We start from the raw sequence: 17772 nt of genomic DNA, 5'->3' as shown, positions 1-17772 counted from the left end.
CTGAATTACCTGGAGAAAACAATATCTAGTTGTAATGCCAAACACACTGAATTACCTGGAGAATACAATATCTAGTTGTGATGCCAAACATACTGAATTACCTGGAGAATACATTATCTAGTTGTAATGCCAAACACACTGAATTACCTGGAGAATACAATATCTAGTTGTAATGCCAAACACACTGAATTACCTGGAGAATAGAATATCTAGTTGTACATGCCAAACACACTGAATTACCTGGAGAATATAATATCTAGTTGTAATGCCAAACATACTGAATTACCTGGAGAATACAATATCTAGTTGTAATGCCAAACACACAGAATTACCTGGAGAATACAATATCTAGTTGTACATGCCAAACACACTGAATTACCTGGAGAATACAGTATCTAGTTGTACATGCCAAACACACTGAATTACCTGGAGAATACAGTATCTAGTTGTACATGCCAAACATACTGAATTACCTGGAGAATACAATATCTAGTTGTAATGCCAAACACACAGAATTACCTGGAGAATACAATATCTAGTTGTACATGCCAAACACACTGAATTACCTGGAGAATACAGTATCTAGTTGTACATGCCAAACACACTGAATTACCTGGAGAATACAGTATCTAGTTGTACATGCCAAACATACTGAATTACCTGGAGAATACAATATCTAGTTGTACATGCCAAACATACTGAATTACCTGGAGAATACAATATCTAGTTGCACATGCCAAACATACTGAATTACCTGGAGAATACAATATCTAGTTGTACATACCAAACACACTGAATTACCTGGAGAATACAATATCTAGTTGTACATGCCAAACATACTGAATTACCTGGAGAATACAATATCTAGTTGTACATGCCAAACATACTGAATTACCTGGAAAATACAATATCTAGTTGTACATACCAAACACACAGAATTGCCTGGAGAATACAATATCTAGTTGTGATGCCAAACGCACTGAATTACCTCGAGAATACAATATATAGTTGTACATGCCAAACACACTGAATTACATGGAGAATACAATATGCAGTTGTAATGCCAAACACACTGAATTACCTGGCGAATACAATATCTAGTTATAATGCAAAACACACTGAATTACCTGGAGAATACAATATCTAGTTGTACATACCAAACACACTGAATTACCTGGAGAATACAATATCTAGTTGTACATGCCAAACACACTGAATTACCTGGAGAATACAATATCTAGTTGTACATGCCAAACATTCTGAATTACCTGGAGAATACAATATCTAGTTGTAATGCCAAACACACTGAATTACCTGGAGAAAACAATATCTAGTTGTAATGCCAAACACACTGAATTACCTGGAGAATACAATATCTAGTTGTGATGCCAAATATACTGAATTACCTGGAGAATACAATATCTAGTTGTACATGCCAAACATACTGAATTACCTGGAGAATACAATATCTAGTTGCACATGCCAAACATACTGAATTACCTGGAGAATACAATATCTAGTTGTACATACCAAACACACTGAATTACCTGGAGAATACAATATCTAGTTGTACATGCCAAACATACTGAATTACCTGGAGAATACAATATCTAGTTGTACATGCCAAACATACTGAATTACCTGGAAAATACAATATCTAGTTGTACATACCAAACACACAGAATTGCCTGGAGAATACAATATCTAGTTGTGATGCCAAACGCACTGAATTACCTCGAGAATACAATATATAGTTGTACATGCCAAACACACTGAATTACATGGAGAATACAATATGCAGTTGTAATGCCAAACACACTGAATTACCTGGCGAATACAATATCTAGTTATAATGCAAAACACACTGAATTACCTGGAGAATACAATATCTAGTTGTACATACCAAACACACTGAATTACCTGGAGAATACAATATCTAGTTGTACATGCCAAACACACTGAATTACCTGGAGAATACAATATCTAGTTGTACATGCCAAACATTCTGAATTACCTGGAGAATACAATATCTAGTTGTAATGCCAAACACACTGAATTACCTGGAGAAAACAATATCTAGTTGTAATGCCAAACACACTGAATTACCTGGAGAATACAATATCTAGTTGTGATGCCAAACATACTGAATTACCTGGAGAATACATTATCTAGTTGTAATGCCAAACACATGCACTGAATTACCTGGAGAATACAATATCTAGTTGTAATGCCAAACACACTGAATTACCTGGAGAATAGAATATCTAGTTGTACATGCCAAACACACTGAATTACCTGGAGAATATAATATCTAGTTGTAATGCCAAACATACTGAATTACCTGGAGAATACAATATCTAGTTGTACATGCCAAACATACTGAATTACCTGGAAAATACAATATCTAGTTGTACATGCCAAACACACTGAATTACCTGGAGAATACAATATCTAGTTGTAATGCCAAACACACTGAATTACCTAGAGAATACAATATCTAGTTGTACATGCCAAACACACTGAATGACCTGGAGAATACAATATCTAGATGTAATGCCAAACACACTGAATTACCTGGAGAATACAATATCTAGTTGTAATGCCAAACACACTGAATTACCTGGAGAATACAATATCTAGTTGTACATGCCAAACACACTGAATTACCTGGAGAATACAATATCTAGTTGTACATGCCAAACACACTGAATGACCTGGAGAATACAATATCTAGATGTAATGCCAAACACACTGAATTACCTGGAGAATACAATATCTAGTTGTGATGCCAAACACACTGAATTACCTGGAGAATACAATATCTAGTTGTACATGCCAAACACACTGAATTACCTGGAGAATACAATATCTAGTTGTACATGCCAAACATACTGAATTACCTGGAGAATACAATATCTAGTTGTACATGCCAAACACACTGAATTACCTGGAGAATACAATATCTAGTTGTAATGCCAAACACACAGAATTACCTGGAGAATACAATATCTAGTTGTACATGCCAAACACACTGAATTACCTGGAGAATACAGTATCTAGTTGTACATGCCAAACACACTGAATTACCTGGAGAATACAGTATCTAGTTGTACATGCCAAACATACTGAATTACCTGGAGAATACAATATCTAGTTGTACATGCCAAACATACTGAATTACCTGGAGAATACAATATCTAGTTGCACATGCCAAACACACTGAATTACCTGGAGAATACAATATCTAGTTGTAATGCCAAACACACAGAATTACCTGGAGAATACAATATCTAGTTGTACATGCCAAACACACTGAATTACCTGGAGAATACAGTATCTAGTTGTACATGCCAAACACACTGAATTACCTGGAGAATACAGTATCTAGTTGTACATGCCAAACATACTGAATTACCTGGAGAATACAATATCTAGTTGTACATGCCAAACATACTGAATTACCTGGAGAATACAATATCTAGTTGCACATGCCAAACACACTGACTTACCTGGAGAATACAATATCTAGTTGTACATGCCAAACATACTGAATTACCTGGAAAATACAATATCTAGTTGTACATACCAAACACACAGAATTACCTGGAGAATACAATATCTAGTTGTGATGCCAAACGCACTGAATTACCTGGAGAATACAATATCTAGTTGTACATGCCAAACATACTTAATTACCTGGAGAATACAATATCTAGTTGTACATGCCAAACTTACTGAATTACCTGGAGAATATAATATCTAGTTGTACATGGCAAACACACTGAATTACCTGGAGAAATAACAATACCTAGTTGTGATGCCAAACACACTGACTTACCTGGAGAATACAATATCTAGTTGTACATGCCAAACACACTGAATTACCTGGAGAATACAATATCTAGTTGTACATGCCAAACATACTGAATTACCTGGAGAATACAATATCTAGTTGTACATACCAAACACACTGAATTACCTGGAGAATACAATATCTAGTTGTGATGCCAAACACACTGAATTACCTGGAGAATACAATATCTAGTTGTACATACCAAACACACTGAATTACCTGGAGAATACAATATCTAGTTGTACATACCAAACACACTGAATTACCTGGAGAATATAATATCTAGTTGTAATGCCAAACATACTGAATTACCTGGAGAATACAATATCTAGTTGTACATGCCAAACATACTGAATTACCTGGAAAATACAATATCTAGTTGTACATACCAAACACACAGAATTGCCTGGAGAATACAATATCTAGTTGTGATGCCAAACGCACTGAATTACCTCGAGAATACAATATATAGTTGTACATGCCAAACACACTGAATTACATGGAGAATACAATATGCAGTTGTAATGCCAAACACACTGAATTACCTGGCGAATACAATATCTAGTTATAATGCAAAACACACTGAATTACCTGGAGAATACAATATCTAGTTGTACATACCAAACACACTGAATTACCTGGAGAATACAATATCTAGTTGTACATGCCAAACACACTGAATTACCTGGAGAATACAATATCTAGTTGTACATGCCAAACATTCTGAATTACCTGGAGAATACAATATCTAGTTGTAATGCCAAACACACTGAATTACCTGGAGAAAACAATATCTAGTTGTAATGCCAAACACACTGAATTACCTGGAGAATACAATATCTAGTTGTGATGCCAAACATACTGAATTACCTGGAGAATACATTATCTAGTTGTAATGCCAAACACATGCACTGAATTACCTGGAGAATACAATATCTAGTTGTAATGCCAAACACACTGAATTACCTGGAGAATAGAATATCTAGTTGTACATGCCAAACACACTGAATTACCTGGAGAATATAATATCTAGTTGTAATGCCAAACATACTGAATTACCTGGAGAATACAATATCTAGTTGTACATGCCAAACATACTGAATTACCTGGAAAATACAATATCTAGTTGTACATGCCAAACACACTGAATTACCTGGAGAATACAATATCTAGTTGTAATGCCAAACACACTGAATTACCTAGAGAATACAATATCTAGTTGTACATGCCAAACACACTGAATGACCTGGAGAATACAATATCTAGATGTAATGCCAAACACACTGAATTACCTGGAGAATACAATATCTAGTTGTAATGCCAAACACACTGAATTACCTGGAGAATACAATATCTAGTTGTACATGCCAAACACACTGAATTACCTGGAGAATACAATATCTAGTTGTACATGCCAAACACACTGAATGACCTGGAGAATACAATATCTAGATGTAATGCCAAACACACTGAATTACCTGGAGAATACAATATCTAGTTGTGATGCCAAACACACTGAATTACCTGGAGAATACAATATCTAGTTGTACATGCCAAACACACTGAATTACCTGGAGAATACAATATCTAGTTGTACATGCCAAACATACTGAATTACCTGGAGAATACAATATCTAGTTGTACATGCCAAACACACTGAATTACCTGGAGAATACAATATCTAGTTGTAATGCCAAACACACAGAATTACCTGGAGAATACAATATCTAGTTGTACATGCCAAACACACTGAATTACCTGGAGAATACAGTATCTAGTTGTACATGCCAAACACACTGAATTACCTGGAGAATACAGTATCTAGTTGTACATGCCAAACATACTGAATTACCTGGAGAATACAATATCTAGTTGTACATGCCAAACATACTGAATTACCTGGAGAATACAATATCTAGTTGCACATGCCAAACACACTGAATTACCTGGAGAATACAATATCTAGTTGTAATGCCAAACACACAGAATTACCTGGAGAATACAATATCTAGTTGTACATGCCAAACACACTGAATTACCTGGAGAATACAGTATCTAGTTGTACATACCAAACACACTGAATTACCTGGAGAATACAGTATCTAGTTGTACATGCCAAACACACTGAATTACCTGGAGAATACAGTATCTAGTTGTACATGCCAAACATACTGAATTACCTGGAGAATACAATATCTAGTTGTACATGCCAAACATACTGAATTACCTGGAGAATACAATATCTAGTTGCACATGCCAAACACACTGACTTACCTGGAGAATACAATATCTAGTTGTACATGCCAAACATACTGAATTACCTGGAAAATACAATATCTAGTTGTACATACCAAACACACAGAATTACCTGGAGAATACAATATCTAGTTGTGATGCCAAACGCACTGAATTACCTCGAGAATACAATATATAGTTGTACATGCCAAACACACTGAATTACATGGAGAATACAATATGCAGTTGTAATGCCAAACACACTGAATTACCTGGCGAATACAATATCTAGTTATAATGCAAAACACACTGAATTACCTGGAGAATACAATATCTAGTTGTACATACCAAACACACTGAATTACCTGGAGAATACAATATCTAGTTGTACATGCCAAACACACTGAATTACCTGGAGAATACAATATCTAGTTGTACATGCCAAACATTCTGAATTACCTGGAGAATACAATATCTAGTTGTAATGCCAAACACACTGAATTACCTGGAGAAAACAATATCTAGTTGTAATGCCAAACACACTGAATTACCTGGAGAATACAATATCTAGTTGTGATGCCAAACATACTGAATTACCTGGAGAATACATTATCTAGTTGTAATGCCAAACACATGCACTGAATTACCTGGAGAATACAATATCTAGTTGTAATGCCAAACACACTGAATTACCTGGAGAATAGAATATCTAGTTGTACATGCCAAACACACTGAATTACCTGGAGAATATAATATCTAGTTGTAATGCCAAACATACTGAATTACCTGGAGAATACAATATCTAGTTGTACATGCCAAACATACTGAATTACCTGGAAAATACAATATCTAGTTGTACATGCCAAACACACTGAATTACCTGGAGAATACAATATCTAGTTGTAATGCCAAACACACTGAATTACCTAGAGAATACAATATCTAGTTGTACATGCCAAACACACTGAATGACCTGGAGAATACAATATCTAGATGTAATGCCAAACACACTGAATTACCTGGAGAATACAATATCTAGTTGTAATGCCAAACACACTGAATTACCTGGAGAATACAATATCTAGTTGTACATGCCAAACACACTGAATTACCTGGAGAATACAATATCTAGTTGTACATGCCAAACACACTGAATGACCTGGAGAATACAATATCTAGATGTAATGCCAAACACACTGAATTACCTGGAGAATACAATATCTAGTTGTGATGCCAAACACACTGAATTACCTGGAGAATACAATATCTAGTTGTACATGCCAAACACACTGAATTACCTGGAGAATACAATATCTAGTTGTACATGCCAAACATACTGAATTACCTGGAGAATACAATATCTAGTTGTACATGCCAAACACACTGAATTACCTGGAGAATACAATATCTAGTTGTAATGCCAAACACACAGAATTACCTGGAGAATACAATATCTAGTTGTACATGCCAAACACACTGAATTACCTGGAGAATACAGTATCTAGTTGTACATGCCAAACACACTGAATTACCTGGAGAATACAGTATCTAGTTGTACATGCCAAACATACTGAATTACCTGGAGAATACAATATCTAGTTGTACATGCCAAACATACTGAATTACCTGGAGAATACAATATCTAGTTGCACATGCCAAACACACTGAATTACCTGGAGAATACAATATCTAGTTGTAATGCCAAACACACAGAATTACCTGGAGAATACAATATCTAGTTGTACATGCCAAACACACTGAATTACCTGGAGAATACAGTATCTAGTTGTACATGCCAAACACACTGAATTACCTGGAGAATACAGTATCTAGTTGTACATGCCAAACATACTGAATTACCTGGAGAATACAATATCTAGTTGTACATGCCAAACATACTGAATTACCTGGAGAATACAATATCTAGTTGCACATGCCAAACACACTGACTTACCTGGAGAATACAATATCTAGTTGTACATGCCAAACATACTGAATTACCTGGAAAATACAATATCTAGTTGTACATACCAAACACACAGAATTACCTGGAGAATACAATATCTAGTTGTGATGCCAAACGCACTGAATTACCTGGAGAATACAATATCTAGTTGTACATGCCAAACATACTTAATTACCTGGAGAATACAATATCTAGTTGTACATGCCAAACTTACTGAATTACCTGGAGAATATAATATCTAGTTGTACATGGCAAACACACTGAATTACCTGGAGAAATAACAATACCTAGTTGTGATGCCAAACACACTGACTTACCTGGAGAATACAATATCTAGTTGTACATGCCAAACACACTGAATTACCTGGAGAATACAATATCTAGTTGTACATGCCAAACATACTGAATTACCTGGAGAATACAATATCTAGTTGTACATACCAAACACACTGAATTACCTGGAGAATACAATATCTAGTTGTGATGCCAAACACACTGAATTACCTGGAGAATACAATATCTAGTTGTACATACCAAACACACTGAATTACCTGGAGAATACAATATCTAGTTGTACATACCAAACACACTGAATTACCTGGAGAATACAATATCTAGTTGTGATGCCAAACACACTGAATTACCTGGAGAATACAATATCTAGTTGTACATACCAAACACACTGACTTACCTGGAGAATACAATATCTAGTTGTACATGCCAAACATACTGAATTACCTTGAGAATACAATAACTAGTTGTACATGCCAAACACACTGAATTACCCGGAGAATACAATATCTAGTTGTACATGCCAAACATACTTAATTACCCGGAGAATAGAATATCTAGTTGTACATACCAAACACACTGAATTACCTTGAGAATACAATAACTAGTTGTACATGCCAAACACACTGAATTACCTGGAGAATACAATATCTAGTTGTACATGCCAAACATACTGAATTACCTGGAGAATACAATATCTAGTTGTACATGCCAAACATACTGAATTACCTGGAGAATACAATATCTAGTTGTAATGCCAAACACACTGAATTACCTGGAAAATACAATATCTAGTTGTACATACCAAACACACTGAATTACCTGGAGAATACAATATCTAGTTGTAATGCCAAACACACTGAATTACCTGGAAAATACAATATCTAGTTGTACATACCAAACACACTGAATTACCTGGAGAATACAATATCTAGTTGTACATACCAAACACACTGAATTACCTGGAAAATACAATATCTAGTTGTACATACCAAACACACTGAATTACCTGGAGAATACAATATCAAGTTGTAATGCCAAACACACTGAATTACCTGGAGAATACAATATCTAGTTGTACATGCCAAACATACTGAATTACCTGGAATATACAATATCTAGTTGTAATGCCAAACATACTGAATTACCTGGAGAATACAATATCTAGTTGTACATACCAAACACACTGAATTACCTGGAGAATACAATATCTAGTTGTACATACCAAACACACTGAATTACCTGGAAAATACAATATCTAGTTGTACATACCAAACACACTGAATTACCTGGAGAATACAATATCTAGTTGTAATGCCAAACACACAGAATTACCTGGAGAATACAATATCTAGTTGTACATGCCAAACATACTGAATTACCTGGAAAATACAATATCTAGTTGTACATACCAAACATACTGAATTACCTGGAGAATACAGTATCTAGTTGTACATGCCAAACACACTGAATTACCTGGAGAATACAATATCTAGTTGTAATGCCAAACATACTGAATTACCTGGAAAATACAATATCTAGTTGTAATGCCAAACACACTGAATTACCTGGAAAATACAATATCTAGTTGTGATGCCAAACACACTGAATTACCTGGAGAATACAATATCTAGTTGTACATACCAAACACACTGACTTACCTGGAGAATACACTATCTAGTTGTACATGCCAAACATACTGAATTACCTGGAGAATACAATATCTAGTTGTACATGCCAAACACACTGAATTACCTGGAGAATACAATATCTAGTTGTACATGCCAAACATACTGAATTACCTTGAGAATACAATAACTAGTTGCACATGCCAAACACACTGAATTACCTGGAGAATACAATATCTAGTTGTACATGCCAAACATACTTAATTACCCGGAGAATAGAATATCTAGTTGTACATACCAAACACACTGAATTACCTTGAGAATACAATAACTAGTTGTACATGCCAAACACACTGAATTACCTGGAGAATACAATATCTAGTTGTACATGCCAAACATACTGAATTACCTGGAGAATACAATATCTAGTTGTAATGCCAAACACACTGAATTACCTGGAAAATACAATATCTAGTTGTACATACCAAACACACTGAATTACCTGGAGAATACAATATCTAGTTGTAATGCCAAACACACTGAATTACCTTGAAAATACAATATCTAGTTGTACATACCAAACACACTGAATTACCTGGAGAATACAATATCTAGTTGTACATACCAAACACACTGAAATACCTGGAAAATACAATATCTAGTTGTACATACCAAACACACTGAATTACCTGGAGAATACAATATCTAGTTGTAATGCCAAACACACTGAATTACCTGGAGAATACAGTATCTAGTTGTACATGCCAAACATACTGAATTACCTGGAAAATACAATATCTAGTTGTAATGCCAAACATACTGAATTACCTGGAGAATACAATATCTAGTTGTACATACCAAACACACTGAATTACCTGGAAAATACAATATCTAGTTGTACATACCAAACACACTGAATTACCTGGAGAATACAATATCTAGTTGTAATGCCAAACACACTGAATTACCTGGAAAATACAATATCTAGTTGTACATACCAAACACACTGAATTACCCGGAGAATACAATATCTAGTTGTACATACCAAACACACTGAATTACCTGGAAAATACAATATCTAGTTGTACATACCAAACACACTGAATTACCTGGAGAATACAATATCTAGTTGTAATGCCAAACACACAGAATTACCTGGAGAATACAATATCTAGTTGTACATGCCAAACATACTGAATTACCTGGAAAATACAATATCTAGTTGTACATACCAAACACACTGAATTACCTGGAGAATACAATATCTAGTTGTAATGCCAAACATACTGAATTACCTGGAGAATACAATATCTAGTTGTACATGCCAAACACACTGACTTACCTGGAGAATACAATATCTAGTTGTACATGCCAAACATACTGAATTACCTGGAGAATACAATATCTAGTTGTACATGCCAAACACACTGAATTACCTGGAGAATACAATATCTAGTTGTACATGCCAAACACACTGAATTACCTGGAGAATACAATATCTAGTTGTACATGCCAAACATACTGACTTACCTGGAGAATACAATATCTAGTTGTACATGCCAAACATACTGAATTACCTGGAGAATACAGTATCTAGTTGTACATGCCAAACATACTGAATTACCTGGAGAATACAATATCTAGTTGTACATGCCAAACATACTGAATTACCTGGAGAATACAATATCTAGTTGTACATACCAAACACACTGAATTACCTGGAGAATACAATATCTAGTTGTACATACCAAACACACTGAATTACCTGGAATATACAATATCTAGTTGTACATACCAAACACACTGAATTACCTGGAGAATACAATATCTAGTTGTAATGCCAAACACACAGAATTACCTGGAGAATACAATATCTAGTTGTACATGCCAAACATACTGAATTACCTGGAAAATACAATATCTAGTTGTACATACCAAACATACTGAATTACCTGGAGAATACAGTATCTAGTTGTACATGCCAAACACACTGAATTACCTGGAGAATACAATATCTAGTTGTAATGCCAAACATACTGAATTACCTGGAAAATACAATATCTAGTTCTACATGCCAAACATACTGAATTACCTGGAGAATACAATATCTAGTTGTAATGTCAAACACACTGAATTACCTGGAGAATACAATATCTAGTTGTACATGCCAAACATACTGAATTACCTGGAAAATACAATATCTAGTTGTACATGCCAAACACACTGAATTACCTGGAGAATACACTATCTAGTTGCACATGCCAAACATACTGAATTACCTGGAGAATACAATATCTAGTTGTACATGCCAAACATACTGAATTACCTGGAGAATACAATATCTAGGTGTACATGCCAAACATACTGAATTACCTGGAGAATACAATATCTAGTTGTACATACCAAACACACTGAATTACCTGGAGAATACAATATCTAGTTGTACATGCCAAACATACTGAATTACCTGGAAAATACAATATCTAGTTGTACATACCAAACACACTGAATTACCTGGAGAATACAATATCTAGTTGTACATACCAAACACACTGAATTACCTGGAGAATACAATATCTAGTTGTACATGCCAAACATACTGAATTACCTGGAGAATACAATATCTAGTTGTACATACCAAACACACTGAATTACCTGGAGAATACAATATCTAGTTGTAATGCCAAACATACTGAATTACCTGGAAAATACAATATCTAGTTGTACATACCAAACACACTGAATTACCCGGAGAATACAATATCTAGTTGTACATACCAAACACACTGAATTACCTGGAAAATACAATATCTAGTTGTACATACCAAACACACTGAATTACCTGGAGAATACAATATCTAGTTGTAATGCCAAACACACAGAATTACCTGGAGAATACAATATCTAGTTGTACATGCCAAACATACTGAATTACCTGGAAAATACAATATCTAGTTGTACATACCAAACACACTGAATTACCTGGAGAATACAATATCTAGTTGTAATGCCAAATATACTGAATTACCTGGAGAATACAATATCTAGTTGTACATGCCAAACACACTGACTTACCTGGAGAATACAATATCTAGTTGTACATGCCAAACATACTGAATTACCTGGAGAATACAATATCTAGTTGTACATGCCAAACATACTGAATTACCTGGAGAATACAATATCTAGTTGTACATGCCAAACACACTGAATTACCTGGAGAATACAATATCTAGTTGTACATGCCAAACACACTGAATTACCTGGAGAATACAATATCTAGTTGTACATGCCAAACATACTGAATTACCTGGAGAATACAATATCTAGTTGTACATGCCAAACATACTGAATTACCTGGAGAATACAGTATCTAGTTGTACATGCCAAACATACTGAATTACCTGGAGAATACAATATCTAGTTGTACATGCCAAACACACAGAATTACCTGGAGAATACAATATCTAGTTGTACATGCCAAACATACTGAATTACCTGGAGAATACAATATCTAGTTGTACATGCCAAACATACTGAATTACCTGGAGAATACAATATCTAGTTGTACATGCCAAACACACAGAATTACCTGGAGAATACAATATCTAGTTGTACATGCCAAACATACTGAATTACCTGGAGAATACAATATCTAGTTGTACATGCCAAACATACTGAATTATCTGGAGAATACAATATCTAGTTGTACATGCCAAACACACTGAATTACCTGGAGAATACAATATCTAGTTGTACATGCCAAACACACTGAATTACCTGGAGAATACAATATCTAGTTGTACATGCCAAACACACTGACTTACCTGGAGAATACAATATCTAGTTGTACATGCCAAACATACTGAATTACCTGGAAAATACAATATCTAGTTGTACATGCCAAACACACTGACTTACCTGGAAAATACAATATCTAGTTGTAATGCCAAACATACTGAATTACCTGGAGAATACAATATCTAGTTGTAATGCCAAACATACTGAATTACCTGGAGAATACAATATCTAGTTGTAATGCCAAACATACTGAATTACCTGGAGAATACAATATCTAGTTGTAATGCCAAACATACTGAATTACCCGGAGAATAGAATATCTAGTTGTACATACCAAACACACTGAATTACCTTGAGAATACAATATCTAGTTGTAATGCCAAACACACTGAATTACCTGGAGAATACAATATCTAGTTGTACATGCCAAACACACTGAATTACCTGGAGAATACAATATCTAGTTGTACATGCCAAACACACTGAATTACCTGGAGAATACAATATCTAGTTGTAATGCCAAACATACTGAATTACCCGGAGAATAGAATATCTAGTTGTACATACCAAACACACTGAATTACCTTGAGAATACAATATCTAGTTGTACATGCCAAACACACTGAATTACCTGGAGAATACAATATCTAGTTGTACATACCAAACACACTGAATTACCCGGAGAATACAATATCTAGTTGTACATGCCAAACACACTGAATTACCTGGAGAATACAATATCTAGTTGTACATACCAAACATTCTGACTTACCTGGAGAATACAATATCTAGTTGTACATGCCAAACATACTGAATTACCTGGAGAATACAATATCTAGCTGTACATGCCAAACACACTGAATTACCTGGAGAATACAATATCTAGTTGTACATACCAAACATTCTGACTTACCTGGAGAATACAATATCTAGTTGTACATGCCAAACATACTGAATTACCCGGAGAATACAATATCTAGTTGTACATGCCAAACACACTGAATTACCTGGAGAATACAATATCTAGTTGTACATACCAAACACACTGACTTACCTGGAGAATACAATATCTAGTTGTAATGCCAAACATACTGAATTACCTGGAGAATACAATATCTAGTTGTACATACCAAACACACTGAATTACCTGGAGAATACAATATCTAGTTGTACATACCAAACACACTGAATTACCTGGAATATACAATATCTAGTTGTACATACCAAACACACTGAATTACCTGGAGAATACAATATCTAGTTGTAATGCCAAACACACAGAATTACCTGGAGAATACAATATCTAGTTGTACATGCCAAACATACTGAATTACCTGGAGAATACAATATCTAGTTGTACATACCAAACATTCTGACTTACCTGGAGAATACAATATCTAGTTGTACATGCCAAACATACTGAATTACCCGGAGAATACAATATCTAGTTGTACATGCCAAACACACTGAATTACCTGGAGAATACAATATCTAGTTGTACATACCAAACACACTGACTTACCTGGAGAATACAATATCTAGTTGTAATGCCAAACATACTGAATTACCTGGAGAATACAATATCTAGCTGTACATGCCAAACACACTGAATTACCTGGAGAATACAATATCTAGTTGTACATGCAAAACACACCGACTCACCTGGAGAATATAATATCTAGTTGTTGTGTTAATGTTATATTGTTAGTTGCCAGATGGGATGCCATTTCAGCCAAGACTACTGCTGCACTGATACCATCTTTATCAAGTACCTGGGTGCCATACATGAATCCTATATAAAATATATAAATACAAAATTCATATAGCATAACATAGCACAGTTATTAAATATTATTAGTAATGACTTGACAAATTGAACTACCCAATTCGTCAGGACAAAATTGTTTGTGCAATAACTTAACCTAGGAAAGCTTAGAAAGAACTCATGTGTACTGAGATTATTAGAGGCATGTTTAAAAGTAGTTATTTCAAACAAGAAGCTAATATTGATCTGCTTTACAATATGTTTAATCCATACTATAAGCCACTGGACCAAAAGTACAATAATAGTATCATTAAATACAACCCATGCATGTTATGCAGTTAGTTATCAAATTTAAGATATATAGTTTTGTTTATAGTAATATAGCTGGAATATAACCATTTCAGGAATATGATTATGATGATTGTTTAACATTAAAACGATTGACATTTGTATCTGATTGTCAAACAAGTACTTGTCCATATTGAGAGATATTACTCTGGAACAGCATTAATTAAAACAAAATCAGCCATTTTGAATACATGTATATATCTATAATGATGTATAATGAATATATAAAACTTGAACATAATCAGTCAAAGCATGTCAGAGATATGGCTCTAGAAACCCAATCATTAAAACAAAATGGCCACCAGTCAGCCATTTTGAATCCGATCTGAAAAATAAAAAGACGTGCATCAGGAAGGCGTAATGTCTAATGTATGTACCGAGGGGTTACAAGTTTGAATGAAATCCATCCATAAATGCTTGATATTTGATCATTTTTTAGCACAAAAATGGCCACCATTCAGCCATTTTGAATAGGATCGTCAAACCAATCTATATGACATGATGCATAATGAATATTTAAAATTTGAACATAATCAAAGCAAGTCAGAGATATGGCACGAGAACCACATTCATTAAAACAAAATGGCCACCAGTCGGCCATTTTTAATCTTATCTGAAAAACAAAACTATTTGCATCAAGGTCCCATAATGTCTAATGTATATACCTAATGTGAACAAAAACCATTTGTAAACAGCCGAGAAATGCTTGATTTTGATGATTTTTTAGTTCATGCATTCGGGTCACATTACAATAGTTCATGCATTCAGGTCACATTACAACAGTATGTGTCACTTGAGTTCATGCATTCGGGTCACATTACAATATTTCATGCATTCAGGTCACATTACAATAGTTCATGCATTCAGGTCACATTACAACAGTCCATGTCACTTTAGTTCATGCATTCGGGTCACATTACAACAGTTCATGCATTCAGGTCACATTACAACAGTCCATGTCACTTTAGTTCATGCATTCGGGTCACATTACAACAGTCCATGTCACTTTAGTTCATGCATTCGGGTCACATTACAACATTTCATGCATTCAGGTCACATTACAATAGTTCATGCATTCAGGTCACATTACAACAGTCCATGTCACTTTAGTTCATGCATTCGGGTCACATTACAATATTTCATGCATTCGGGTCACATTACAATAGTTCATGCATTCAGGTCACATTACAACAGTATGTGTCACTTGAGTTCATGCATTCGGGTCACATTACAATATTTCATGCATTCAGGTCACATTACAATAGTTCATGCATTCAGGTCACATTACAACAGTCCATGTCACTTTAGTTCATGCATTCGGGTCACATTACAACAGTTCATGCATTCAGGTCACATTACAACAGTCCATGTCACTTTAGTTCATGCATTCGGGTCACATTACAACAGTCCATGTCACTTTAGTTCATGCATTCGGGTCACATTACAACAGTTCATGCATTCGGGTCACATTACAACAGTTCATGCATTCAGGTCACATTACAACAGTCCATGTCACTTTAGTTCATGCATTCGGGTCACATTACAATATTTCATGCATTCAGGTCACATTACAACAGTTCATGCATTCAGGTCACATTACAATACTGTGGAATACTTTATTTTCGCTGGAATTAATTTCCGCTGAAAAGGCTTTTTGAGCGTTCTTTATGGAATATATTTTCACTGATTTTTTATGAGTTAAATGTGAAATATAGATAAAAAAGTATATTTGCTGGATTTTATTTTCACGGAATCATCCCTTCAGCGAAAATAAATTCCAAGCGAAAATAAAGTATTCTACAGTAGTTCATGCATTCAGGTTACATTACAACAGTTCATGCATTCAGGTCACATTACAACAGTTCATGCATTCAGGTCACATTAC

At 34.8% G+C, this 17772-nt stretch overlaps 1 protein-coding gene across 1 annotated transcript in view; it reads right to left on the bottom strand.

Annotated features, from left to right (window-relative positions):
- The window catches only part of LOC100367722 (phosphopentomutase-like), a 177860-nt gene that overhangs the window by 57839 nt on the left and 102249 nt on the right, over positions 1 to 17772 (bottom strand). Inside the window, exon 11 of the mRNA XM_085498186.1 lies at positions 15437 to 15566. Coding sequence (XP_085354312.1) covers positions 15437 to 15566 — 130 coding nt within the window. The remainder of the gene's footprint in view (positions 1 to 15436; positions 15567 to 17772) is intronic.

This window comes from Saccoglossus kowalevskii, chromosome 4 (assembly GCF_978046115.1).
Source record: "Saccoglossus kowalevskii chromosome 4, keSacKowa6.1, whole genome shotgun sequence".
NCBI lineage: Eukaryota > Metazoa > Hemichordata > Enteropneusta > Harrimaniidae > Saccoglossus > Saccoglossus kowalevskii.
The sequence above is the reverse complement of the archived record's forward strand: the minus strand, read 5'-3'. Positions and strand labels throughout refer to the sequence as shown.